Here is a 26,516-nt window from a genome sequence, read left to right as displayed (position 1 = left end):
ACTCCACACTGACCTTTAACAGAGAATCTTCAGGTTTTTTCAGGTTTCTATTTGTACTAGAACCCTAAAAGATCCAATATTAATAATATATTTTAAAGACAAGAGTTCATGCTATACATTTCAAAAACATCTCATTTACTATTCACCCAAAACTCTGATATTCCTAAATTTAAAAACGTATCACCACGTATTTTTCTGTATTTAATCCCATCCCCTCCCCCAGAGTCCAGGGATGTCAAGACCCTTCACAAATTGTTTTCAATCTAGGCCTCATGCAAATAATAATGGTAATCAGCAAAAAAGACAATCCAAGTACATTTTGCTACTGATTTTGGAAAATCAGAAAGACTATATTTCTCTGATTGGAACTTGTAATAATTTTCTTTCTTGTGCCTGCCCTACTTCTTAGGCAATGGAAGAATATATACAACCTCTATATAGAAGCTACAAAGAAGTCTTTAAACCCAATTCTAAACATATGGCTGAGACAGTTAGCCTGAAATAATCATATGAACAACCTGCTGCTACTTAAACAGTCTGTTTTCCAACATATTTTCACTAACAGCTTCTTGTTAGAGTAAAAGCATGCACTCCTATGGGCCTAAGAATGTGGCTGAAAAACACCCATGAAATATAAAGAATATTCAATGTTCAATCCTATATTTCTTCATTTCAAAGCAGTCTATTACATGCTCAAGAGCTCAGATTTCTTGCCTATAGGAAAATCTGGAGAATCTTCTTTTCAAAACAATTTATTCTATTTTCTTTAACAGTCTCTTAAAGATCTCCACTAAAATCTTTAATTCATGCTAACAACAACAAAATGGGCCTCAATCATGGACTCACTTGGTGTAGATCAATAGTCCAAGTTCATTAATAGGAACTATCAACTACAGAAGGTACGGAAGGAATGAGGTTAAAATTTCAGCCTGAAGAATTCAGGTTAGATAGAGAGCAGAAACTTCTAATTTGAAAAGCTAAGCAGCATTGGCCTCACAAACAGACCGATGTCTTTCTCCAAGTGGTCTCTCTCAGTCATTATGAGACATCCATGAATTAATCATACTATTCATACTGTTTGTACTTGATGCTTTGGGACATTGCAACTTGATTTCCAGGTAAATTTAGGGATCCTCCACAAACCTGAGGCAGATGCAACAGGTCCTAGTGAAAAGATCGCTGGATTAGAAGAAGGCAGGGTCGTCATCTTGATCTGACACTGAGCACCTGGCTGACCTTCAGCAGGTAACCTCACTTCCCTGGGTTTTGACAATCACATCGTAAAACCAGGGGTTCAGAGATGTTCTTGGAGATCCCTTCTTACTTGGCATTCTGCATTTCTAACATACATTTCAGATGACTACTTCCTTCTACTCCAGCAGACAACACCTGCAGGAACAGGTTCAGACGAGCGTCGAGTATGCCATCGCCTACATCTCTGATATAACTCCTTTGGGGTAAAGCAAGAGGCCTGCGTTAAAATATAAATGTTCTTGGAATGAAATATCACATGAAGCTATTCAGATTTTCTTCAGACCCCTAGCAGTGTCCTGAGGTTCAGGTTGTTGCAATTTCTAAGACTTCCTCGCCAATTCTTTTCCCTCCCTATCCAGCAGCTTGTAAAGGCCTGCAGCATTATTTCTCCATTCCATTTCTAGTGGAGAGCAAAGCGAATGAATGTCCTCTGTGTGTGGAACTGCCATCTAGGCAGTCCTACATTCCCATGAGCAAAACAGAACAACTTTCCACATGTGCTATGGGAATGAAAAAGAAACCACCCTAAATTAATGCTGCTTGGGTGAAAAAATGTAATCTACCAGGCTCTATAGTACTAATTTAGCTGAACTAAATTGGTTTGTTAGAACTAGGCCTGATGCAGTATTCCCACAAAATTGCACAGGCCATGTTAAGTGTTAAGATCTGAATGCCTTGGAGAGCAAAAGTGATAATCAACTAAGGGACCCTGGCCAAACACACGCCCTTGGATGTGATGGGGGAGCTGACTCCACAAGCAAACGTGGAAAGTATTTTCACTAATTTCTAGCAGCCTGGAAGGTTTCTTCAGTAAGAGAAAATGTTAAAGTACATGAGTTTCCTCTTCTGGACATTTGCTGCTCACCAATAGCTTAATTTGCAGGATGCTTCTCTGCTTTTAGGATATAAAAAGGCTCTTCTCTATAAAAGGATAATCAAACCATTAAGGATTCCAATTCAACAAATGTTTATTGAATAAATTCTATGCAATTCCTGCCCTCAAACTGCTCTCAAGAGAAGCCAGCACGTAAATGCTAAAAATAACCTGCTCTTACTTTAATAGAGAAATATATAGAGTTTGAGGAGAATCGAAGTGTAAAATTCACTATGGTTGAGCATTTCTCTTCAGTCTTGACGCTTCTCATTAGAATTATTCAGTCTCAAACTCAATGAAGAACAGACCGAATATAAATTACTTTTCACATTGATCAGCTACTGAGGCTTCCACTTAAGTTTACGGGAGAAGGGTTCTAAGCCTTTTCAACCCAAATTTCTTTTCTGTTCTTTTTCATACACTCTTTTTCTTTTCTAAACAATCTCCCTTTTTTACTTTTCATTTTTAATGATATTATAATCACACTAGAAAATTTGGAAAACAAATCTTTAAGAAGAGAGGGGGAGAATTGTATAACTCTTACCTAACCACACATTGCATTTTGCTGTACTTCTTTTACCATCCCTAGGGTTTTTAGTTTTTAGTTATAGTTTTCTTTTTTGTTTTTATATTTTCATACTCATGCTATACACATAATTTTAAACCTACTTTTTAAATTTAAGACTATCATAAGCATTTTTCCATGTTAGTAAATAGTCTTCAAATTATGACTACCAAATACTCACGACTACACCTAATTTGCTCAATACCCACCTATCATTAGACAATTAAGTTGTTGTCACTTTTCAAGGGGCCACTTTCTGGAAGCTGTGCGCCCGCATCATGAAGGGAAATGTCTCTGAGAACTGGATGACTTCCTCTGGTCCTTAGGGCTGCTGTTTGAATTTAATTAGTACCTCTTGATAGTCCACACCTCCCTGTTCATCTGCAGCTGCTCTTAGTCACAGAATGGGAAGCAACCTTCTCGATTGTCTAGTCCAATCCCATTTTCATCACAAATAAGCCACACCGAGCTCCCAGTGCTAGTGGTCAGTCTAGAGCCGGTACTAACACCAAGACCCCCAGACAGCATCCTGTACCTCTGTCCCCTCTCAGATGTTGTAGAATATTGAAAGCTTCTAAAGCAGACAGTGAGTGGCAAACTGTGGTATAAAAGGAATCTGGTCCCAATTCTACACTATTTTCAGCATCAAGATGCAAAACCCTTTATCTCCTGCTTGTTTGTTTAATCTTCCCAAACACACTGAAAACATATCATCACTGTGATTTTAAACTATTAAGTATTGTCCAGGGAGGAACCCCAACAAGATTTAATTTAAGGTCAAAGAACAGGCGGGAAAAGCCATCATCACTTGGACACATTCCAAAGTGGTTAACTACATTTCATCTGCCTAAATTATCTTGTTACTTTAATCAAATATGGTAATAATTATCATTTCTTATCTCTGCTCACTTCAGGAATGCAGCTTCAATTATTACCACTCCTGTGTCCCACCCCCAAGGGGTTGGGCAGAGAATGGCTTCTCTTCATTTGTGCCTTCTTTAGAAGAAACCCCATTAGATGGAAATACTTAAACTCACACAACAGGGAAAGGAGATGGGGAGAAGGAACAGATGATTCATGGAGTTATTCATTTTCCAAAAGGATGCTGTGCAGAATTCCTTTAATAACAAGCATCCCTTATGTATTTTAAATGATTTAATTTTCCTTCATTTCCTTTCATGTACAGCTTCTAAGAATCACAATTGCTGCATTAAAATGAGGCATACTTTTATTTGAAAATAAATGATTCAGTAGGTCTGGGGAGGGACCTGAGAGTCTGCATTTCCAACAAGCTCCCAGCTGAGGTTCCTGCCGCTGCAGCTCCACAGACCACACTGAGAAGCAAGGCTGCAGGTGATTCCGTGGCTTGGAACCATTGGTGACAGGTGGGTTTTAGTGTAAGGAAAACCTACAATGAGCACTACTTGGCCCTACTACCAGGAATTTTGTCCTTGAAGCTAATCTTCCTCTCCCTGTTTCAATTCAAGCTCATTTCAGTTTTTGAAAATACAGGAGAACCTGTCAGCTGCACCTTTATTTGATCATTTTAATTTATACTCCTTTTCTCCATTCTTACCAAAACAATTCCACTTTTTTTTAACCTTTCTCCAAAGAATCATTATCTAGCCTTATAACAGAAAATTTATCAATAAGAAGATTGCAGCTGTCAATTTTTCTTTCTAGCAGTTTATAGGAAAAATATAGAGAGGAAAAAAATCTCCATCATTTTCCTATTTTTCCACACTGAATTTCTTCCCCATTAGTGAGTATTTTAGCGGTTACTCTAATCACCTGTACAACAGTGGAATTATATTAGGTTTAGAGATTAATGTGCCCCTTCTCTATCTCTCCCCACCTCCCCACCCCCACTACTGATGTCCATATTTAGTCATTTCCTTTCCTACCAGGTGAGTTTACTCCTCAACAATTATTCACTGAGCACATGCCCTATGCAAGGCAGTGTTTTAGACATTGGGAATTTAAAATGGTGAACAGAACAATGCAATTATGTGTTGGTAAGTATGGTTAAATATTGAGCACGAAATCAGGACAAAATGTGTACATCTGAGTGGGTGCTGGATTACTTGAAGTCTTGGATTCTTTTCTCTTTGTAGCCTTTCCCTCGGAGAGCTCATCTGTTCTCTCATCATGCTGGAGACTCCCAAATCTATATTCCCAAACACTTTCAGGCCCATATTTCTCTTTTCTTTTTTTTTTACATTCATCCAGCACTTTTTATTTTACAAAACATCGTTCATACATTATTTGATGCAAGTTTCACAATAAACCTTTGAATTGGATATGTTAAGAGACTCATCCAAGATCATTGGACTTCTTAAGTGAAAAAAACAGGGCTAAGCCAATACTCTTTCTTATATTTCATAAGGCCTTTTTGTCCATGACGATTATAAGATAGGACAATGTCAAAACAAACTGGGGGGGGGGGGGCGGGGGGGGGGAGGGGAGGAAGGCTTCCCTGGTGGTGCAGTGGTTAAGAATCAGCCTGCCAATGCAGGGGACACAGGTTCGAGCCCTGGTCTGGGAAGATCCCACATGCCGCGGAGCAACTATGCCCGTGAGCCACAACTACTGAGCCTGCGCTCTAGAGCCCTCGAGGCACAACTACTGAAGCCTGCGCGCCGAGAGCCTGTGCTCCGCAACAAAAGAAGCCACAGCAATGAGAAGCCCTCGCACCACAACGAAGAGTAGCCCCTGCTCGCGGCAACTAGAGAAAGCCCGCGTGCAGCAACGAAGACCCAACACAGCCAATAAATTAAAAACAACAACAACAAACAACACTGGGGGAAATATCTTTTTAATGTTTTGTTTAAATGAAAAGTTAAACATTCATCCAGGCCCATATCTCAAACTGATCATATCAATACAACATGATAAAACCACAATAATCTCTTCCCTGTCAAATCACCTCTCTTCTTTTTATTTTTCCATATGTGCAATGACACCTCCACTCTTTCACAGCAGGTTCTAAATCTCAGCCTTTTCTGCCTCTTTCACATCCATAGTTAATGTATTACCAAGATCTCTCGATTCTTATCTCACAGTATCTAACAAATTTGATTTTTCCTCCCATTCCAAAGCTATTATCCTCCAAGAAGTTCAACTACCAATGGACTCTCCCTCTTCTAAATTTGATATGTTCTTATTCATGTATTCATCAATTCATTTTTATTACTTTAATCATATTTATTATGTACTTTGTTGGTGAAATGTTTTATGAGTGGTTCTGTGAAAATTGTAAAGATAATTAATAGGAGGTCCCTTCCCTTAAATTCTATATAACATAGTGAATAGCACAAATATATAGAACTTTATTACACATACATATTTCCTCTACAGCTTAAAGTTTCATAAGGCTACATAACTCTATTGATCGATCAGGAAAATATGTTTTTGTTACCCTGAATGTAATACTGCCAATGGAGATGGGGACGAGCCCTCACCGAAAACTAATGCTATGAGTGAGGAACCAGTGTGCCCCTAGAATAATACAGCTGCTGTGCTTGAAAGACTCTGAGCTTTGTGCATCCTACCAGTGGGTGACACAGCAATTAGAATGTTTACTCTGTGGTGTACTCATCATGATGCTGAGGGTGACAGGAAAAAGAGAACAAGAGTTTGATGTCATTGAACTTACAACTATTACAAATATGTATTAATCTCTAGTACTTGACACCTTCTATTTGCTTGAAAAACTTGCAAGTGCAATGTTAATTTCGGATAAAGATACACACTTTCCTAGGAATGCAAGTAGCATGTGAGAGCAAGTAAACTGCATTTGACTGCACTGCAGTATCACTAAATGGTTTGTGCTGTTTCTGTGTTCCAAAAGGGACTATAAGATGACCTATTATTTTGTACTTCCTCTGTATTTCCTACTGCAAATCACCCAGATCTGGATACTACATCATCTGCTTTCATATAATCTATTCAATCTTGCCCTCCTCAATCCTGTACTGACTCTAGTTTTACTGGGCACAGCCCTTAGTGGTCTGCATGGCACTGGTTTCAAACTACCTTCCATCCTAGAACCCCACCCAATCACTGCCATCTACTCATCTTATTCAGGTCTTCAAAGACATCTCAGGGGACAATACTTCCATGCAGCCTTGCCAGTTCCTCCAGAAATCATGTCTCCCTTTCAGGCCACCTACTGCACAATTTTTTATGCCATTCATTTCAACACTCTAGGATATTATTCCACACTGTCTTCCACTGCTCGCTCATTGGTTCCCATGCACAAGTCCAGTTCCACCAAATTATTGCAGATAGATACAGAGCAGGGAGAAGACCTTAGGGAGGTCATTTTAATCGATCTATTAATGTTTTCCTTGGTCTTACAACTGCACCTGTGTTAGAATCAGTATATCAAGTTTTCTTCACATAATATATATTCTCTAAGACCAAGGTGAATTATACTATCTAATTATTACATATAACTAATGATTTTTACATAAAAGTAATTTTATAATCTCTTCTCAAATTCTAATTTTATATATCGTACTGATAATGATAGTATATAAAGGAATCTATCAGAAATTATTTCTCAGACTACTTTCAAAACCATTACCTTTCCCAGTGGCTACACACATTAGGGTCTTCAAGGTTCAGAGATGATGCCGTCCTGATCCAGGGGCATAACAGTATACAGATAAAGCCCAGGCATGAGTTCAAAGAAATAACCATTGTTTCTGAAGAACAGCCTACAAGAAAAAAAATCCAAATTAAAGATGCGTTAAAATGACCCAAACAGAATTCTTCTGAGTACACCAACTATTCAGTACCAGTTGTTACTAGGGCTGAAACATGCATAACGAGTCTTGGATTTAAGATGGGTCACCAGCTTTCATGGTCCAGGAGAGAGAGATGCTTCTTATGTTGTCAGGATGGCCACCATTTTGTAAATTACTAAAAACTGCAAATCATCATTAATTGCCATCATTACAAAAGACCTTCTCATCCATGCCAGCCAACATTAAAGGAATCTACCCAGACAGCTCAGAGCAATATAGTCTTCCGGATTCTCTCACCAGGCATATTTCCCTTCTGGAAGAAGAGGGCACACAGAGGAATCTGGCCTCATTTGTCCTAGAGGATAAATAATGAAACAGAAGCTCCATTGACTCAAGAGAGAGGCACCTCAGGCTTAAACTGAGAGTCATTCAATAATTCATTCAGTGTACACTGAATGCCCACTCTATCCTAGGCACCGTGCAAACACTGGACATAAAACACAGATCTAGTTCCTGTCCCAGCCCATCAAGATCTTTATAATTTAATAATCGTGATTTACATTTCTTATATTTAGTGCTTCTGTCTCCCCATCTGCTGAACAGAGACAAAACCAGCTGTTTTATAGAGGTTTCTACATAGGTGTATAGAAAAAAGTGCAAAGGTGTTTGGCGGTCAGTGTTAGAAAAAATGAACCTGGTATTACTATTGAGAGGAAGAAAGACCAAAAAGGAAAAACAATTAGCAACATATCTTCAGAAGAGTTAGGCCTGCAAAGGAGACAGAAGAAGAGGGAGGAGATATTCCAGACAGAGGGAACGGAGGTGAGGGAAGGTCAGGCACACTTAGGGAGCTCAAACTAGCTCAGCTGGAGAAAGATATGGTGCGTATCACCATGGGTTTTATAAGACATTGCAAAGTATGTGAACCTCATCCGAGGACTACAGAGAGCTAGGAAAGGCTCCAGGGTGACATTCGAAAGATCACTGGCTTCAGGGGGTGAGGGACCTGCAGGAGGAGACTATTAGAGGGAGGTCAGGTGAGACACGACTGTGAGTGAAATAAGGAAGTAACACTGGGGTTGCAGGGAACTGAGTGACTCTGGGAGTTTTTCAGGAGGTAAAATAGACGGGACTTGGTGATTGATGTGGGAGTAAGAGCGAGGAGGGTTGCCTGATAAGGCCCCTTGGGTGGAGGGTGAGCCCCTCATGGAAGCACAGAAGCCCTCCTCCTGGGAGGCAGGGGAGGGCAGGGGTGTGGGGAACTTGGCCCTTAGTAAGGAGGAAAAGTTTGTCACACTATATAAAATGATTTTATATAATCATTATAAAAATGGACATAGAAATAGCTGATCCAGGATTTCCCTGTCGGTCCAGTGGTTAAGACTCATCGCTTCCAATGCAAGAGACGCGGGTTCAATCCCTGGTCAGGGAACTAAGATCCCACATGCCGCGGGGCCAAAAAAAAAAAAAATGATCCATTTACTAATTAAAAAGAAAACAAGCATTAGCCTGCCTGTTGGTAAACTAGTGAAACTAGTAACAACTGGTCAGATTATGGGACTAAGCAGTTATTTTCCGGGTGAGAGCTGGCATTTTGAGAAGTTGTACTAACTTTCCACACCATGAGGTTACCAGTTTTTGGTATCTGGGAACCAAATTCATTGAATAATAATCTTGTGGTTTTAAAAGGTAAGTTTATCTTAAAACAAACAAATAATAAACAACAATATGGGCAAACACCTAACCTTAGGAAATAGTTTATCCTTCAGACTCCAGACAATAGATTAAATGAGGAAGTATTAAGTTCTTTAAAATCAAGATTGTTATAAGCACAAGTATATTAAGTATATTATGACAAGTTACTTACCTCTAAATCCACAAAGGCTAAAACAAAAGAAAATGTTTGATTTGGAATAAGGAATAAATGCCATGGATTTGTAGGATAATTAAAAGATAGTGTAAGCCACTATGAGAGGTAGTGAAATCTTTAAGAGGGAGATTTCAATCATCATGAAATAATTCCAACATATAAAGCATAAATGAGTAGCCAAAATATTGCTTATAAATTAATTCAAATTACTGATGTTTCTCACAGGCTAACCATCATGAAGTTGTAAGATCTGAAGCTTAACATTATATAATTAAAGAAGCTATGCTACTTAACAGAAATAAATACAATGTAATGATGATGATGATGATGATAAACAATAACAGCTAACATTTCCTGACCTATTACTCTGTGCCAGGCACAGTGCTGAACCTTTTACGTGAATTACCTATTTAATCTGCACAGTAACTTACGTAGGTATTTTTATCATTCCCATTTCACAGTTAAGGACATGTAATATACTGTGAGGGTTTCCTCATCCATCAAAAAAAGTAAACCTTTTATATTTTGGTTGTAACAAATAAGCATGGCAAATATCTCTCTGTCTCATTGCCTTATCTATGTCAGGTAAGTGTTCTGTTTCAATGAAGTGTGAAATATGTATCTTAACTTTCATTCTTTCCTAAAGACAAAACAAGAGCTGGTCAGCAGTAATCTGCCAACTACTCACAAACAATTACCCCAAATTGGAAAGTTTATATCCTGAGTGACAAACTCAGACTCAAACCATCCATTTCCCAATTAGAAATGTTTAGTCTGTAAAGTTGGAAATTGCTGGAAGCAATGAATCAAACTGCCAAGAAAAAGGATGAGGCTGTGTTCTCTCTCTTTTTTTAAAAAATAAATTTATTTATTTATTTTATTTTTGGTTGCGTTGGGTCTTCGTTGCTGCCCGCGGGCTTTCTCTGGTTGCAGCCAGTGGGGGCTACTCTTCGTTGCGGTGCTCGGGCTTCTCACTGCGGTGGCTTTGCTTGTTGCGGAGCACAGGCTCTAGGTTTGTGGGCTTCAGTAGTTGCAGCACGCAGGCTCAGCAGTTGTGGCTCATGGGCTTAGTTGCTCTGTGGCATGTGGGATCTTCCCGGACCAGGGCTCGAACCCGTGTCCCCTGCATTGGCAGGCGGATTCTTAACCACTGAGCCACCAGGGAAGTCCCTGTGTTCTGTTTTAATGTAAAAATTTTAGCGTTAATTTGGTATCTCTTTTTGTTTTGCACTTGATGCATGGCCCTGTGAAGGGTTTAACCTCACGAAGGGGATGGCAGAAAAAAAAGAAAAAGCAGAATTTGGTCACCTCCTTATTGCTTCCGAAATTCAGCATACAGAAAAATCAAACTGCACTGCAAAGTTGCCGGCAGCATTCACGGAAGGGAAAATATCAGTACATTTAAATTTGTATATATGCCACTCGGTCTCTTATTCCCAAAGCATTTTCCAAATCAAAATTAGAAAATTAACTGAGTTCTAGAATAATCTACATTAAAGTATAAAATGTTCAAAGCAAAATGAATTGCTAAATCAAGAAGAAGGGATCATGCAAACTCACATGAATTGATTAAAACCATTTGAGAAAATAATTCATATGTTATATTGATACGTGGTAGGGGGAGAAGACATTTCACAAATGTGCCAATGAGCTGTAAAGGAGTATAGAAATGCAACATTTCCCTATATTCAGAAACATGGGTGGTCCTTCTTTTTGTTTGTCTTGTCACTGATAGGCAATCAAAACAAGTGGGTAAAGCATTTCATATAACTTTTCCCTTTTTGATTTGTTTTCTTCTATAGGTTTTGATGAGTAAATGTGTGTACTTTTTTCCTTTGTGTCTGTCCTGAAGAAAAAAACTTCAATAAACATTTTTCTTCCTCATTTCTCTTTTAAGCTGTGCCATCTTGTCTGACACTATAATCTTAGAGCGCAAATGAAAACAAAATACTATCTTTAAAAAATAGCATTATTTCAACTGAAAAAAAAAGGCAACACAGTGGTGATATGCTTCCTTGAAACAGACATTTTGAAAATATTCAAAACTCTAAATTGGATATTGAGCTACCCCTACCCACCCAGTCTTTGCCTTCAAATAATTTTCCTCATGGTTACGTTCAACAAAATTTTTAATGTAAAAAAATAAAGAGACATTTGCATGAACCCCCTAGTGCCAAACTTGATTGCATTCCATATCATTCACTTAATTATTATGGAAAAATCAAAACAGAAAATCAGTAGAACTGATTAGCATCGCTAAAGTGCTCCTATTAGAAAGAGGAAACACAGCAGGCAGAGTTAACTCTTACTGCCTACTGGGAAGGCAGGCTTTGCTTATTCTACTACAAAAACCTCAATAAACAATCAGGTTGAATAAAATCCTTACAATGGATGAGTCCCAGTTGTGATGACAGGGAGTAGTTTCTTTATCAGTGTGTTAGGGAGAAATAAATAATGGGGCGTTGACTTGCTAATTTATTTTTGCAACAACAGAAGGATAAATGATTCCAGACAATTCTTTCTGGCTCTAAAATCTATTTCCTTACTAGAATCATTAAGTGCACACATAGAAATAACTTGGATGCCCTTACCCATTGTTTTTTCAAGCTCACTACTCTAAAATCCTCTCACAGTTCTCTCAATGAAAAGTGATTTATTGATTAAGAACAGCCACATTCTCACAATTTCCCCCCTGGATACCAAGAGTCACCTAGTCTACTGATCACTCTATCACGTTATCTATAAAGGATGTACTAGCTTTACCTTGAATCACTCAGAAAGGCTGCCCAGATGTGCTGTATGCTTCCTGGAGCTCTGAACCTGTGAATAGAGTATCAAGGGTCCAGCTTCAGGGTAGTCAAGATGTCAAAAGAGTAACGCTTGCTGGTTGCCCCAAGAACAACCTCAGATGAGGACTTCCATGGGAAATACTACTTCACCGATAAAAGGAATCCCTGAGGCACTGTCCTGATTTCTATTTTCACCACCCAAAGCTAGTTATTCTAATAGCGTATTAATTTACTCAAGCATAACTACACATTGGAAGCAGTACAATGCTATCTATTTTCATCTGGGGATCCTCACATCATTTTGCTAACATCAAATACCACAACCAAGATATGCTTCTAAGTCAAACTAAATCATGTTGTAATGGCAGCCCCCCAGCATTCCTTGGAAGCTTCTAATAATAAAAGTTAAATGAGTGTGGCCATTAACATTTAAAAAAAGAAAAATATTCTCAAATCCTATTTTATAAACTTATAAGGATTTTATAAACAACCAAAAAAAATCCCAACACATTAGCACGAAGTGGGTGTTTAATATCAGTTCTGGCATTCACTGAGCACTTCACATCAAGCAAAAACTGGGCAAACCCCTGAGGCTGCCAGGCACTGAGATACCCTGAGGGGCTCACACCACACGGAGAACGGCCACAACCGTTGGCCGTCTCAACGCAGCAGGATGCAGCCACAATTAAGGATTAAGACTGAAAGAGCTGCTGGGGTAACATAGAGGTACAGCCTCACCTACTTAACCAGCCGCCCCACAGGTGTAATCTAGGTGGCATTAAGGGAGAATTTTGGGGAGGCCATGGTCACCCGTTCATCATCAGCTTTGGAAAGTACTATACAACATCCCTGTAAATCCATCTCCTACAACATATGGAAAAAAGTCCACAAACAGTACTCACTAAGGATCTAAGTGCAAGCAACTGTGGGGAGTATTATGACTTATAAAGCATGGTCTCTAGCTTCAGTAGTTCAAAATCTACTAGGGAGGAAGATTATAAATAAAATATAATTATTTGTCAAATGACTCAATGTAGAAAGAATTGCCAGAGTTTTAAGAAGATAGAAAAATCGATGTGAGCAGTGAAGGCTCATGAAAGAGGTCAAACTTGAAAAGAAAGTTTCCAAAAGGAGAAAAACTAGAAATCACTGAGTGCCTACCTCGTACCTTGCACCTCACATGCATAATCTCATTGGCTGAGATTAAATGTTTCACTTGAAATCAATTAAAACAGAGCAGTGATTCGAACATGGCTGGCTGATGACTGCAACATCTGCGATCTGCCCTCAGCATCACATCAGGATTAAAGGAAGCCTTTGGGTAAATGAATATAATGGGGAAGGGCCACGAAGCAGAGAGAAAAGTGTGAATCAAGCCCTGAGAGTGGAGAGCAGGAGGTCTTGTAAGGAATCATGAGAAGCAGTGCTAGAAAGGAAGGTAGAGCTTCTTGATGAAGGGTCTGGAGCCCCAGGCTAAGGAGTTCAGATGGTTTTATTCTGTCAGCAGTGGAATACACTTAAGTCTATGAGCAGGGTGCATTATTTGATGAAAGAGGTGTTTTGAAGATTAACACAGAGTAGGTGTTCAAAATCCAACCAAGGGATTGCCTCCTGGTGGCAAAGAAAGTGAGTGGAGGTTAGTGTCTTCCGGTGTAACATGGGATCGCCTGTCCCAGGGTGGTAGCCTCAGGAATGGGAAGTATGTGAGAAAGCAATGAAAGAAAGAATTGGCAGGATTGGGAGACATACTAGAAAATAGGGTTGATATCTGGGAGGGCTGTTTGGGGTTTAAACCATTCTCAATCCCAGTTATATTTTCTTGGTTCAGTCTATTTTTATCTCCTACTGGGAAAACAATACATCTCTTCTTTATTAGAAAAAGACTTCAAACTTCAAAACTTCAAACACTACTTCTCATTACAGAATTCAGTAAATAAAATTATATTTATTTTCCTAAACTCTCACAATTTAATATTCGTCAGTAATATTCCTACCTATTCTTCCCAACATGAAGATCTCTAATTTTTTTGGCCCATCCAACAACAACAACAAAAAAGCCCTTTATCCCTTTTATAAGATACACTCCTTCTTTCCCGTTTTCAACAGCTATGATTTGGCAGCACTAATTATACCCTATTGTTGTAGCCAGCCTCCCGGATGGCCTCCAGTGAATTCTGTCTTGTGTAAACCCTTCTCACAATGAATAGACTTATGTAACCAATAGGATATTGCAAAACTGACAGAGTATAACTTCCAAACCTAGGTCATCAAAGGCGTTGCAGTTTCCATCTTGCTTTTTGGATCATCATTCTGCAGGAAGCCAGCTGCCATGTCATTAAGACACTCAAGCAGCCCTATAGAGAGATGGACATAGTGAAGAACTGAGGCCTCCTGCCAACAGCCATGTGAGTGGATCCTCCAACCCCTGTCAAACCTTCAGAAGATGGTAGCCCGTGCTGAAATACTGGCTACAACCTCACGAGACCCTGAGCCAGACCCACCAACTAAGCTTCTCCTAAATTCCTGACCCATATAAACTGTGAGATAATAAATGTTTGTTGTTTTAAGCCACTAGGTTTTGAGGTAATTTGTTACACAGCAATAGATACCCAATATGCCTATATTTCAATATGTCTATACTAAAAATATTTTGACTTCCAAAATAGCTCTCAAAAATGCCCACCATTTAGTTGGCATCTTCAGTATCAGTTGTACACAAAAGAAACCACCTGCAATGCTTCTGAAATCTTTTCTCTACATTAGAACTCCTGGCAAGAGCTCATCAACTTCTAATTGCACTTTGACTTATTGCATCCCTAGAGGCATGACCTCACAATACCTGTGTGTTAAGGTGCATCTGCTGCTTTTCCACACAAAGCACTGTCCCAAATTATCCTGTCATTTATCCTTAACCATCTAACATCTGACTATCCAGAAGAGTTGATCTGCTTCACAACTTGGAGAGTTCATCACGTGATCTGTGCAATGTCATTTGTAAAATATTAAATGAATGGGTTCTAGACTTTTCCATAAGTTAATTTTTCATCTACAAATACATGTTCCTTTATTCCTAGTCTTCTGTGATTATCTTTGATTAGATGGCATATAAAATTTAATTATTTCATTTTGTTAACTTTTTATTTTAAAACAATTTCAAATATATTTGAAAGCTACAAAAATAGAACAAAGAGTGCCCTTCACCCAGACTCACTAGTTGCTAACACTCTGCCACATTTACTTTATCACTCTCTATCTACATACACATATATAGGCAATATATATACATATTCTTTAACCATTTGAGAGTAATTTGTACATAAGCAAATACGTCTAAATACTTCAATTTACATTTTCTAAAAAGAAGAACATTCACCTATGTATAACCCAACTGTCTGAGGAAATTTAACACTGATGCTAAACTACCATCTAACCTATAGACCTAATTCAAATTTCATCAACTGTCCTAATAATGTAATTATTTTAACAATGTTTCACATAGACATTGTTCAAAGCCTTTGCTGAAGAACAAACATTTGTTTTCTCAATCAGCAGACATTGGTCAGGGACATTTCTGCCCTCCAAGAGTTTCTAATCTAATGTGAGAGCTGTATCATGTGGATAGTAATAACAAGGCAATAAAAATTATGATTAGGGTCAAAAGAGGTTACAAAATAAGTATGGAAACTAAGAAAGTATTTCCAGCTGGAGAGTGGGGATAAGAGCATATTGAGGGCTGTGCTGGGTAGATGGAGCAGGGGAGGTTGTACCCAAAGGAACGAGTAGGAGCAAAAGCAAGAGAAAGCAGCTTCCCAGAGGGAAAAGCAAATGGGCAAGGCTGTCTGGAGCACAGAGTAGAAAATCAAGTGAGTAGAAAACGAATTTTAGAGCCAGGTCAGGAATGGCATTGAATATCATGGTTTAAGATTTACTCAAGGTAAAATATCCAAACACTTCATGAGACTTCAGGCAGTCCAGGAATAAATGTGCATAAGAAAAATGAACTAGAAAATAGAACTTGATCAGTCCAGAAAGAAAGGGAGACTACCGTTTTTTGTTTTCTTTCAACCAACAATACTAATTAAAGAAGCTGGACATTTCAGGTTTGACCAATCCCCTGACACAGTACAAGCAGGAAAAAATCCAACAGAAACAGAATGAATGACAAAATAAGGCAATTTCCTTTAGAAAGGAAAAGTCAAATTAAAGGGTAAGAGGAGAAAATATCAGTAGAATTCTCTGATGTGCAGCAGGATACTTTGAGTGTCATCAGCATCTTAGGTCTTTCCTTGCACACAGGGCTGGGGAGAGGACAGAACGATAACAGGAAGCCTAAGTATTTGCACAGTCCCTCTCCTCTCAGGCAGGTCCGTTTCAATGGTGCATGCTGCTATAGTAGGAAAGATGACAACGTTCATCTGCCCCCATCACTGGCACGACAAGGGGAACCTGCTCGTCCAACTCTAGGTCATTGTGCTAACCCTCAATTCCTGAGACACTCACCATTAGGCACAGCAGAGCAATCCAAGTCAAGCCTTACTTTCCTCAAAGATAATTTCTTAGAGAAGACAACAGAGGAACACAAACCCCATGAGGAAAAGAATTTCTATGGAACCAAGATTTTAGAAGAGTCTCCTGTCAGTTGCATCTATCTAGATTCTATTAAGGCAAACACACACACACACACACACACACACACACACACGTGTCTTACACACATACCATTCCTCTATTTTTAATACTTCATAACAGGCCATATAATTGAAGTTTTTAACATTCATTTCGCTCCCCCAAATTTTCCAGAGCACTACACATATCCTGGGTTCCACAGAGCGTTTGTGCTAAAAAATAGAACAGAAAGTTATAGTTTATGGTTTTATGGAATCCAGTCAAAATCCTTTCGTTTTATGAACGGAATAACTGAAGGCCCAAGTTAGGATGACCTGACCATGATCACGGAGCTAGTCTGTGGGTAGTCTGACAGTAGATCACAGAACTCAGGTTTCTTAACTCCAGTCAAATTATTAATACCGCTCCATCAGGTATAATAGTCATAGTCTTCCTAAAATAATACTCCATCTGTGCATTGGAGCCTCTTGAAATGCAAATTCATTCAAAGTTAGATTCTTCAAGTGACCAAGCAACTTCCTCGTCAAAACTGAAAATGTGAATTAGAAAGTACATAAGGTATTTCCATGTTTAGACTGTACAGATGGTTCAAATAATCAATGACAGCGGAACTCCACTGCCATTCTTCCCAGGGTTACTCAGTTCTGAACCACTAATCCAGACCAGGATGCAGAGTGACCACAGACATCTCTAGCTGCAGGCATTGCCACAAAAGAGTCTGGACACTTTTATCCACATGGTTTTAAGCCCACATGGGCAAAAGCTTTGAAGATTTGAGAAAAAATGTGAGGGAATTGCTGAGGAAGTGTAAGTAGGCAGAAGGTAATTACTCAAAGCTGCACTTGGCAGGACATTCTGGAGAAAATGCTGGGGCTGCCATCTCTCCCACTTCCGCTTCCTCACCAACAGCATCTATGTGCAAATATAAGAAGCCACAACCCAAACCCCAACTTTATGACTCTTAAAAATAGGGCTTTGTTTTAGTAGATGAAGTGCCACATGCTGAAGCAGCAGCACCACTTCCTGTGGTATCGAGACAGATCTTTTATTCAAGAATTGACCCTGTCTGACCCTGAATAATAGTTTGAGAACAATCTCATATTGATAGGAAAGTTAAGAGCCATTCTCCATACTACTTCCTTCATTCACATTATCCATAACACTCTCTTCTGATTTCCCTGTATCTTATTTGTCCTTCTCTGCCATTTTTAGGAAAATCCACGATCTGGATGCCATGGGGACAGGAAGGTATAGCGACTGACGTTCTAGTCTGGCTCAGTGTCAAACTTTGATCACTGATGGGTCACTGATTCTCTCTCGCTTTACTTCCTGTTCAGAAATATCAGCCAGGAAAGCAGGTTTAATGGCAAGGAAACTTAAAATGAGAGTTGTATTTTCCATTTGCCTTTCTTACAAACCTCCAGAATGCCTATGATTCATCGACTTTTGTGTGAAGATGACCGTTAGCAGGAAGCTGGTCCAGTACCCTAATTTCACAGATGATGATGCTGTGATCCAGAGAAATTACGTGTATGCCCAAAGTCACAAACCTATTTCATAAATAGCTTCTCCTTAGCCTAATACTGGACCAAAATGCAAGATCCTATCAGTTTGTCTTGTACAATATTATGAATTGCTACACACAAAGATAATAAAGACGAAATTACTTTTTTTTTCTGCAGCTGATGCCAGTCTTAACAGAACACAAATATACAAGTTATAGGCCCTGGGGTTCTTATAAAAGTTTAACTTTAAAATATTGACAAATGGCCAAGACTTTAATCAGGTAACTCGTGAATGCGCTTTCTCATTCCAAGGAGGAGGAGCTCACCATGAGTTATGTCCACCCAATCTCTGCATAGAAGGAGCAGAGTAGACACAGCCTCATAAAAGTTTTGCTAATGGCTGAGGCAAAGGAGTTGATGAAAGATAAATGGACATTCCCCCAATTCCTCAGCGCAATGATGCCTTTTTGGTTCTTTGTAATATCCTTGGTACTTAGAACAGCACCTCACAGAGAGGAGGGCAAAAGAATGAATGAAGAACAAATGAATGAATAAATAACTTTAAAGAATAATAAAGTATAGAGAAGATTCAAGTATGTAGACTTGAATAAAGAATTTAAGTAAAGAAAACTAGTTTAAAGAAGAAAAAGGTTTGGGTCTGGTAGAACTTCTCCAGCAAGATTTGGAGTTGGTAAATTGAACAAATAAAAATCTGTTGAAAATACATATATTTCAAATTATGGGTTTTTCAAGAACTAATAATTTTTATGTACTATGAGTCCATTGTACATCTCTTATATAACTTAAAGTACCTTTTATTTTTAAAAAATTCTGGGGGAGGACTTTGTTACTTTGAAATAGGGCATAATTTTACAACTCTTATGGGCATTTTAATTTTTCTCTCTCATTCTCAGCCAAATATGCTTGATCTTCTTATGGGAAATGTTTCTCATTAATTTATTTTTCATTATTTTTTAGGGCTTAAGGCAATTTTCCAATGGCAAAATCACTGCAAGAGTCGTTATCTCTTACTGCAAGTATTTATAAGCTTTGTATATTCTAGGATGATTTTATAATTATTTTTTAACATAGCATTTGGCAATTTTTATCTGCTTTCCAATGTACTTTTAAATTCATTTTCAGTCCAACTGTATCTACTTAGTATGGTCCCAGCATTTTAAATTGGTTATCACTTTTATATCTTATCAAAAACTTCTATCAGGAATGAGGAAATGGCCAGTATTTTTTTGGCGGGGGGGCTCTTCCTGAGTCATTAAGTTTTTAATTTTATTTTAACACTGGAATACAAAATAAAGAGTTGAGAAATATATGCCTCTATCATTTATTATTAACTTAGTTTCATTCTTCATTGTAACTACAGCAATAAACAGTTCTGTGGTATTGGTCCTTTAGTTTGACCTTTTCTTGTAAAGATAAAGTAGGTTTTAAAACCAAGACCTAGAACCACTAAATTTTTTTTTTTTTTAGTATTAGTTGTTTTGTTTGTTTGTTTGTTTGTACTGCAGGTTCTTATCAGTCATCAATTTTATACACATCAAAGAACCACAAACGTTTGACTAGTTTTTCAGTTTGATCAATTTATCCTTTTTCCAATTAACCTCCAATTCATCCTCCATGCTGCCACCAATCCTCTCAAAACACATATCAGAACATCACACTTTCATACTTAAAAGCTTTTGAGAGTTTGCCTTTGTGGTAAAGCCCAAACTGAGCCTTATCACCCAGGAAATTCCCACAGGTATATATCACTTCTAAATATCACTTGAGCAATCCTTGCTACTTGAATTTCCCAAAATATTACACGTTCTCACCCCTCTATGTCTTTCCCCATGCTGTTCTTCCTTCTTGGAATGCCCTTAACTATCTGGTCAACTTAATTCTCACTAGTTCCTCAAGAATCAAAGGTTACTTCCTCTTAGAAGAGCTCCCAGGCCAACCTAGACATCCTCCTTCTTTGCCCTCATAACCCCTGGGGCATCCGGGGAGTAGATGATGTGGACTTTGTCAGAGTAATAACACACACGATTTTATTCACCATTTTCTTACTCATCTCTCCACTAGCTGGTAAACTCCCTGATATCAAAAGGGTACACTGTTCATCTCTACATATTCTTACCACATATGGAGGGCTCAATAATATTTCAAGATTTTATCCCATTTAATTGCTAAACTATACTACTACAAAGGGAAATCCTGGAGTTGAAATAAAATGATTACAATACTAGTGAATATAAACATAGAAAAGCAATTAAACCTTTGCTAGAAAAATAGTTGTTCAAAATTAGAGGAAAAAATTATGTTGTTTCTATAGAGAACCTATGGACACTTTCAAGGGCTTAATTAATAGTTAGTTATTCTGTAAATTCATTTAAAAGCTAAAGGTTTTCTTTTCATTGGCATTCCTTTATTCTCAATAAGCACCCCTGCTCAAACATGGCTACATTTGGTCATGATTTTTGTAGACCTATATTCATCTCAGCTGTGGGCAAAGTGAGGCGACCATGGGTATACATTTGGGAGCAGCAAAGGGAGGGACCAGGATGCACTGGGATTCACGCAATATAAGTAACAAAGAAAGGTACAGGAGTCAGGGGCAAAGGAGCAATGGAACCAAACTCTCAATGGCAGCCTTTTGCTGTGCTAAGAACTCTTGGGAAGAGTTGAGTCCCCATGGCTGAAGAGCACAATTCCTAGGGCCTTTCTGTGTGGGCTGGTAGAGGGACCCATCCCAGCAAACTTCATCATAAAAACTATGTCTGGGAACACACCAGAACAAACCCTCAATAATTAGCAGATTATTACAGTCTACTGTAACTGAAGGACCACCCTGCTTCAACGCGTTCATGAAGTGCAATATAAATATAGTTTAGAAAAGGGAAAGTTTATATTATAAAGTCATTTTAAATATATCCTTGAAATATAGAAAGGAAAAGAACTTTAAGCTCATTTTGAGAACTACCTAAGGCCTTTGATGGTCTTTGATGAAGGTCACATTGTGATACAAGCAAAAGAAGATTTTAATGGACCCCGAATGTACATAAGTGTCATACATTACCCAAATAAGGAAAGAAAATGAAAAGCACAGGTGGGCATAAATGCACACCAAGTATAACGCTAAGAATAAATAAATAAACTGTAACATTAACATCAATATAGTTATAGGTTTCATGGTGATTAATACCTTTACTTTCAAGCAGATTCTAATAACTCTTTAAGGGCAATCTGAACCAAAAAAGCTAAAGGTATTTGAACTGAAGCCATGAGTTCTGAACTCTGCAGGGCCACAGGCTTTGCAATTTATGACATTTTTTTTAATCTCTTCCCTTCCTCCGTTCTTGATCTTTTAAATGTCATTTGTCTTTTGCCTTTATTATAAATACCCTTCCTTGACTCTTTTTTTAATTTCAAAATTTCTAATAGTAGTATCTTCATTTTATCATAAATATTGGAAACTACAGGCAGCACAAAGCATTCAAGATTAAGTTGACCCCATCATACTGAATACCTTAATTTCCTTCTTATGAATAAGTCCCTATAAACTATATTACTGTCATTTGTTCAAGGTTTTAAACTTTCTAATCGTTTAATTTTAAAAGGAAAAATAAAATATAATGGATTTAAACTATACATGAAGCCTAGCTCAATTGAAGAATCTATGGAGGATGGAAAAAGTTTCCTGCATGGATTACATTTTTCTTGCTCTGCTAATTTGAAAGGGTCTATGATTAATTTCTATGATTCCCTTGGGTCAACATGTACGCCTCCCCTAACTGTTTGAAATTCAAACCATTACATAAGCTTCCTGTCAACTTATTTGTCTCTTTGCAATAATTTATTCTCTCATTCCATATCTAATTAATGATGTTTTCAGGACATAAGTAAAAATATACTTTGGTCTTTTCACTAAAGGCTGCATAGAAATCTCTGATGGAACCAACTCTCCACATCCTTCATCTGTATGTTACCTTGTGCTGCTGGTCATCTTTTCACATAACCAACCCCCTCTCCTCAACTAGACTACAAGCTCCTTGAAAGCAGAGTCCATGTCTTTGTCTTGTCTTTCATTCCACTCCTCTTTGATCTCTACTTCTCTCCCCATTGGTAAGAATATAACAGATGTTCAATAAACGGCTGTTAATTGAGATAGGTCAAAACTTGGGGCTGTGGGGCATGCAACATCCACATTGTTTTCAGCAGTGATCTGAGAGGCTGAAGAGTAGTCAGGGGATTGTATCCTGTGAGTCACAGACAGTTGATATGAGTCTACAGGCTTGAGGTGAGAGATTAATAACTGAGAACGGGATCCATACCTGGGGAAAACGCCCGAGTAACTTTGAGAAACCATCCCTGAAGTGATCTGTTCCACCAGGAGGTGGCGCTTTAGCTCAGGACCACTCTGCTGGCCAAGTTTCCACTTCATCCAAAAGGTATCTCTCTGAATTTATAGAAACATTTTCCCAGCAATGGAACGGGAACTAAAACATGAGCTGTATCATCCCAGACGATCTTGCTATTGTTAAGGAAAATATAAGAAAACTAATAGGAATCTTATTTAAAGAAAAGCTTTGCTTTTCCAGCAACTGAATAATCCCAGCAACAGTCTTCTCTTGAACCACAGGTCTTTCCTACTGTACCGAGGAGGTCTCACTTCTTGATGCAAGGTGTACATAGAGATAGTTTCTTAAAATAAATTTTAATGTGGTAAGGTCTGTGTGCACGTGCCTACTTTCATATTTGGCAAGACATCAATGGCAGAAAATGTCTAAATGGATAAAAGTAGTAAAAAAGTGATTTATAAATATTAGGTGTCATTTGAGTAAACAAATACGGAGTGCCATTAACATTAGTGTCCCTTTCCATGTATGTGTGTGTACAAATGTTAAATACATACAAACTGCTTGTTCAAGGCTAATTAGATGAGCAGGTCAAGTTTATGCTTTATTAATACCTCGGTTGAAATTAAACTAAATCTTGATTATGCTCTATGAATCATCTGCTTCACTGGATTAGATTAAGAGAGCTAAATTTAAGAATATAATCAACTACAAATTCTCTTGGCAATATCCTGAAAAACTCAAAATTATGCATTAGGAGACAAGGGTATGAGTCAATAATTTTATAAAATGGGATCCAGGGCCTTTTCAAAATACTTAAACATCTCTATGCTTATGGCCACACTGGATTAGAAACAAATAAAAAATCATCTCCATGATATAAATGCTGTTTCCAAATCTACACTATCCAATAGAGTCATGTAGAGACATATCAAAAATGGGCAGAGCACTTGGCTGTCTTTCCCAAGAGCACCAACGGTCACATAGACCCAGCTCTAAACAATCCAGGAAGTGCTCCAGAGAAAGTTTCAAGCCATGTTCTCTTACTATTGAGGACATACACTTTTTCTACCTGGCCCAAGTTATTAAATTCTTAGATTCATTTTCTCCATGATGAGCCAGACTCACGTTCATCATTAAAAAAGAAAGAAGGGAAAACAACCTTAATGAAGACATTTGCCTTAAAAACTGCCACAATCAAAGACAGACCTTTTCAGATGCAATTAAATCCTTTTCCAAGATAATTTATCTTATTAAAATATGGTAATTTACCATGGTTTCAGGTTATTTGAAACCTTTCTAGGATTGAAAGCTGAAGTTAATTTCTTGCTACAAGCAGTATAATTTGGACCAAAGAGATTCAGGGAGCATTTTATATTCACACAAGCACATAAAAGCTAAAACTGTCTATTTTTATCCAAGGTACTTAAAGGAATGTGATGGTGCCCCAGGAATCTGCATATGCTTCAGCATTGGAGTGCAAAGGGCAGACCAGAAAGAACAGAGCTGTCCTCACCGAGACAGATCCACCCTGTGCCTGGCAGCACCCTAGGCTGATAAGGACTTAGGAAGAAAGCTCTTGCAGAGATGTCATTTTTGATGACATCAGGATGCCCAATTCAAAAATCAGCGTGATTGGAGGTTTAATGAGGCACTTTGTTATTCCCTGCAATAAAAAATAGAGACAGAGTTCTTCAGGCTTAATTACCACATCTGTTATTAGGCACTTTACCGTGATTGACTGGAGTGTATGTCGGACACGGTGCCAAAAAAGCCTCCCCGTGAAAGCAGCTTCCCTCTCGCTGTCTGAATGGCAGCGGCCTCTGTTACAACCAGGATTTCCATGGCAAACAAGCAAAGCCTGGAGTGCACAAGCCCCCGAGCCAGCTGAAGGCATTTTTCCTGGTGCCAGTTAAGCTGAGAGCAGGGCCTGGGCCGCTCGCTCTGAATTCTGCTTCTCTCTCCTTCAGGCTCCACCACACTTGCCTGCAGCCCATGATAAACAGGCACAATGGGGAGAGGAAGCAGCAGGGCAAGACCAGGAGGGGCCCAGTTCTGGCTTTGTTGTGGTGCCTACTTGCAGACATTCAAATTAGGAGTTACGATGGGATGCTGCAGATGAGCCGCATTTGCTAGCTCCCAAGCTAATTATGACTTTAAAATATGCAGCTAATATGCAACACCGGGAAGGTGCTTTCTCGGGATACCAGTTCCTTGGATGCCTTGGGCTCTATGAACTAACCACCAAATTGGATTTTAGGAACTTAACATCTCATTCTATAACATACATATTAGAGAAACTTATTGCCATTGCTCCGGTCCCCAGTAAAGCTGTTCACTGATTCCTTCAAGTCTGTGTATGGAGGCCAGTGGGGATCTACCAATTAAACTGCAGTTCATTTGAAAAGAGTTGCCTTTAAAAAGTACGCCATCATCAAAAAAAAAGTACGCCATCATTCAACTTTTTAAAACTGCAAAAATCCAGACACCCACAGCTCTCTGTATCCCTGTGCAGGCAGTAGCACGGGAACAATTACTCGCACAGAAAACCATTCTTTAGACCAGACATACAAGCAGGAAATCTCTTATCTGAACACATGCCAGGTAGGGAAACAAACCAATACTCACCTAACCAGAGTTGTCTCAAGTAAACAGAGGCCCAGTGTTACAGAAGTCATGACATATGGTTGTAACATAAGAAATGAGAAAAGACAACATATATACCTTGTAAATATTCTTGTGGAACAATGAAGTGTAAAGAAGAATGTCCTTGAGGCCTTCTCTCTCTCTGTGTTTAATTTGCTCTTCGAGGATGAGACTGTATAAATTTATGATGCACTCCCCGGTTGGATTTTTATACCAAGCAATATCCATGGTGTTTTGGATGTGTGGTTACTATCAATGGTGCTTTGTGCATAGAATATAACCCAGAAATAACAGTGAGTAAAGTATGAGAAGTTGGCAAGCAGGAAAAGGATTTTCTACGCTATTAGAAGAATCAGGGCAGCATTTAATAAAAATAAAAGGAATGTATGGTGTTTTCTAAAAAGGAATGAAAATTTTAAAAAGTCATTGTCTATACACTGGAGGCATTTCAGATATGGAACAACTTTTTCTGTCCTTGGGGTGGAGACTGAGTGTCAATTCCCTAGAGGTTTGCAGCTAAGATCTGCCCACTTTTCAACAATCTTTCTAGCCTGAGGGGAAAAAATGAGCTTTAGGAAATAAATCTCAGACTTCTCAGACAAATGGAAGTCCAGTTTGGTGTCATACACTTCCTGCAAGTCATGATTGCTAAAGGGCCCTCTCATATTCCCCAGACTTCTGAAATATGGCCTTTCTCTCCTCAGCCCCTATAATACAAATGATTGAGGCTCTTTTCTAACTAAGCCTTTCCCTTACTCTCTCTTTTCTCTTTATCCACAATGAGCCTTTCTGATCCCTTACGAAGAGAAGAGAGATGATAGAGCAGGGTGAAAGTGAAATCAACCAATTCTGAAATTATATCAAGTCCATCTGCCAACAACAACAAAAAAAGAGCTATTTCAAAGCAAAATTCCTTCAAAAGATAAAATTACACAAGTAATGGTTTTTGTGGTATTACAGAGAAAGGAGCTATACGTTAAAATATCTAAAAGCAATTTAGCAGTGATTTCTTGGATATGACACCAAAAGCACAAACAACAAAAGAAAAACCAGATAAACTGGATTTCATAAAAATTAAAAACTTTTGTGCATCAAAGGACACTATCAACAGAGTGAAAAGGCAACCCACACAATGGGAAAAAGTACTTGCAAATCATATATCTGATAAGGGATCAATATCCAGAATATTGAAAAACAAAAACTCCTACAACTCAGCAACAATAAGATAATCAACCTAGTTAAAAATGGGCAAAGAACTTGAATAGACATTTCTTTAAAGAA

At 38.4% G+C, this 26,516-nt stretch overlaps 1 protein-coding gene across 5 annotated transcripts in view; it reads right to left on the bottom strand.

Annotated features, from left to right (window-relative positions):
• The window catches only part of MEGF10 (multiple EGF like domains 10), a 157,503-nt gene that overhangs the window by 113,899 nt on the left and 17,088 nt on the right, over positions 1-26,516 (bottom strand). For 4 of the 5 annotated variants that reach the window (XM_057541529.1, XM_057541527.1, XM_057541525.1 and 1 more), the window contains exon 2: positions 7,282-7,414. In XM_057541529.1, coding sequence (XP_057397512.1) covers positions 7,282-7,397 — 116 coding nt within the window. In that variant the 5' untranslated portion in view covers positions 7,398-7,414. Of the gene's footprint in view, positions 1-7,281; positions 7,415-12,077; positions 12,135-26,516 lie in introns of all 5 variants that reach the window. The other variant, XM_057541528.1, reaches the window with a different exon arrangement.

Source organism: Balaenoptera acutorostrata, chromosome 2, assembly GCF_949987535.1.
Source record: "Balaenoptera acutorostrata chromosome 2, mBalAcu1.1, whole genome shotgun sequence".
In the NCBI taxonomy this organism is placed as follows: Eukaryota; Metazoa; Chordata; class Mammalia; order Artiodactyla; family Balaenopteridae; genus Balaenoptera; species Balaenoptera acutorostrata.
This window is presented reverse-complemented; position numbering and strand designations above follow the sequence as displayed.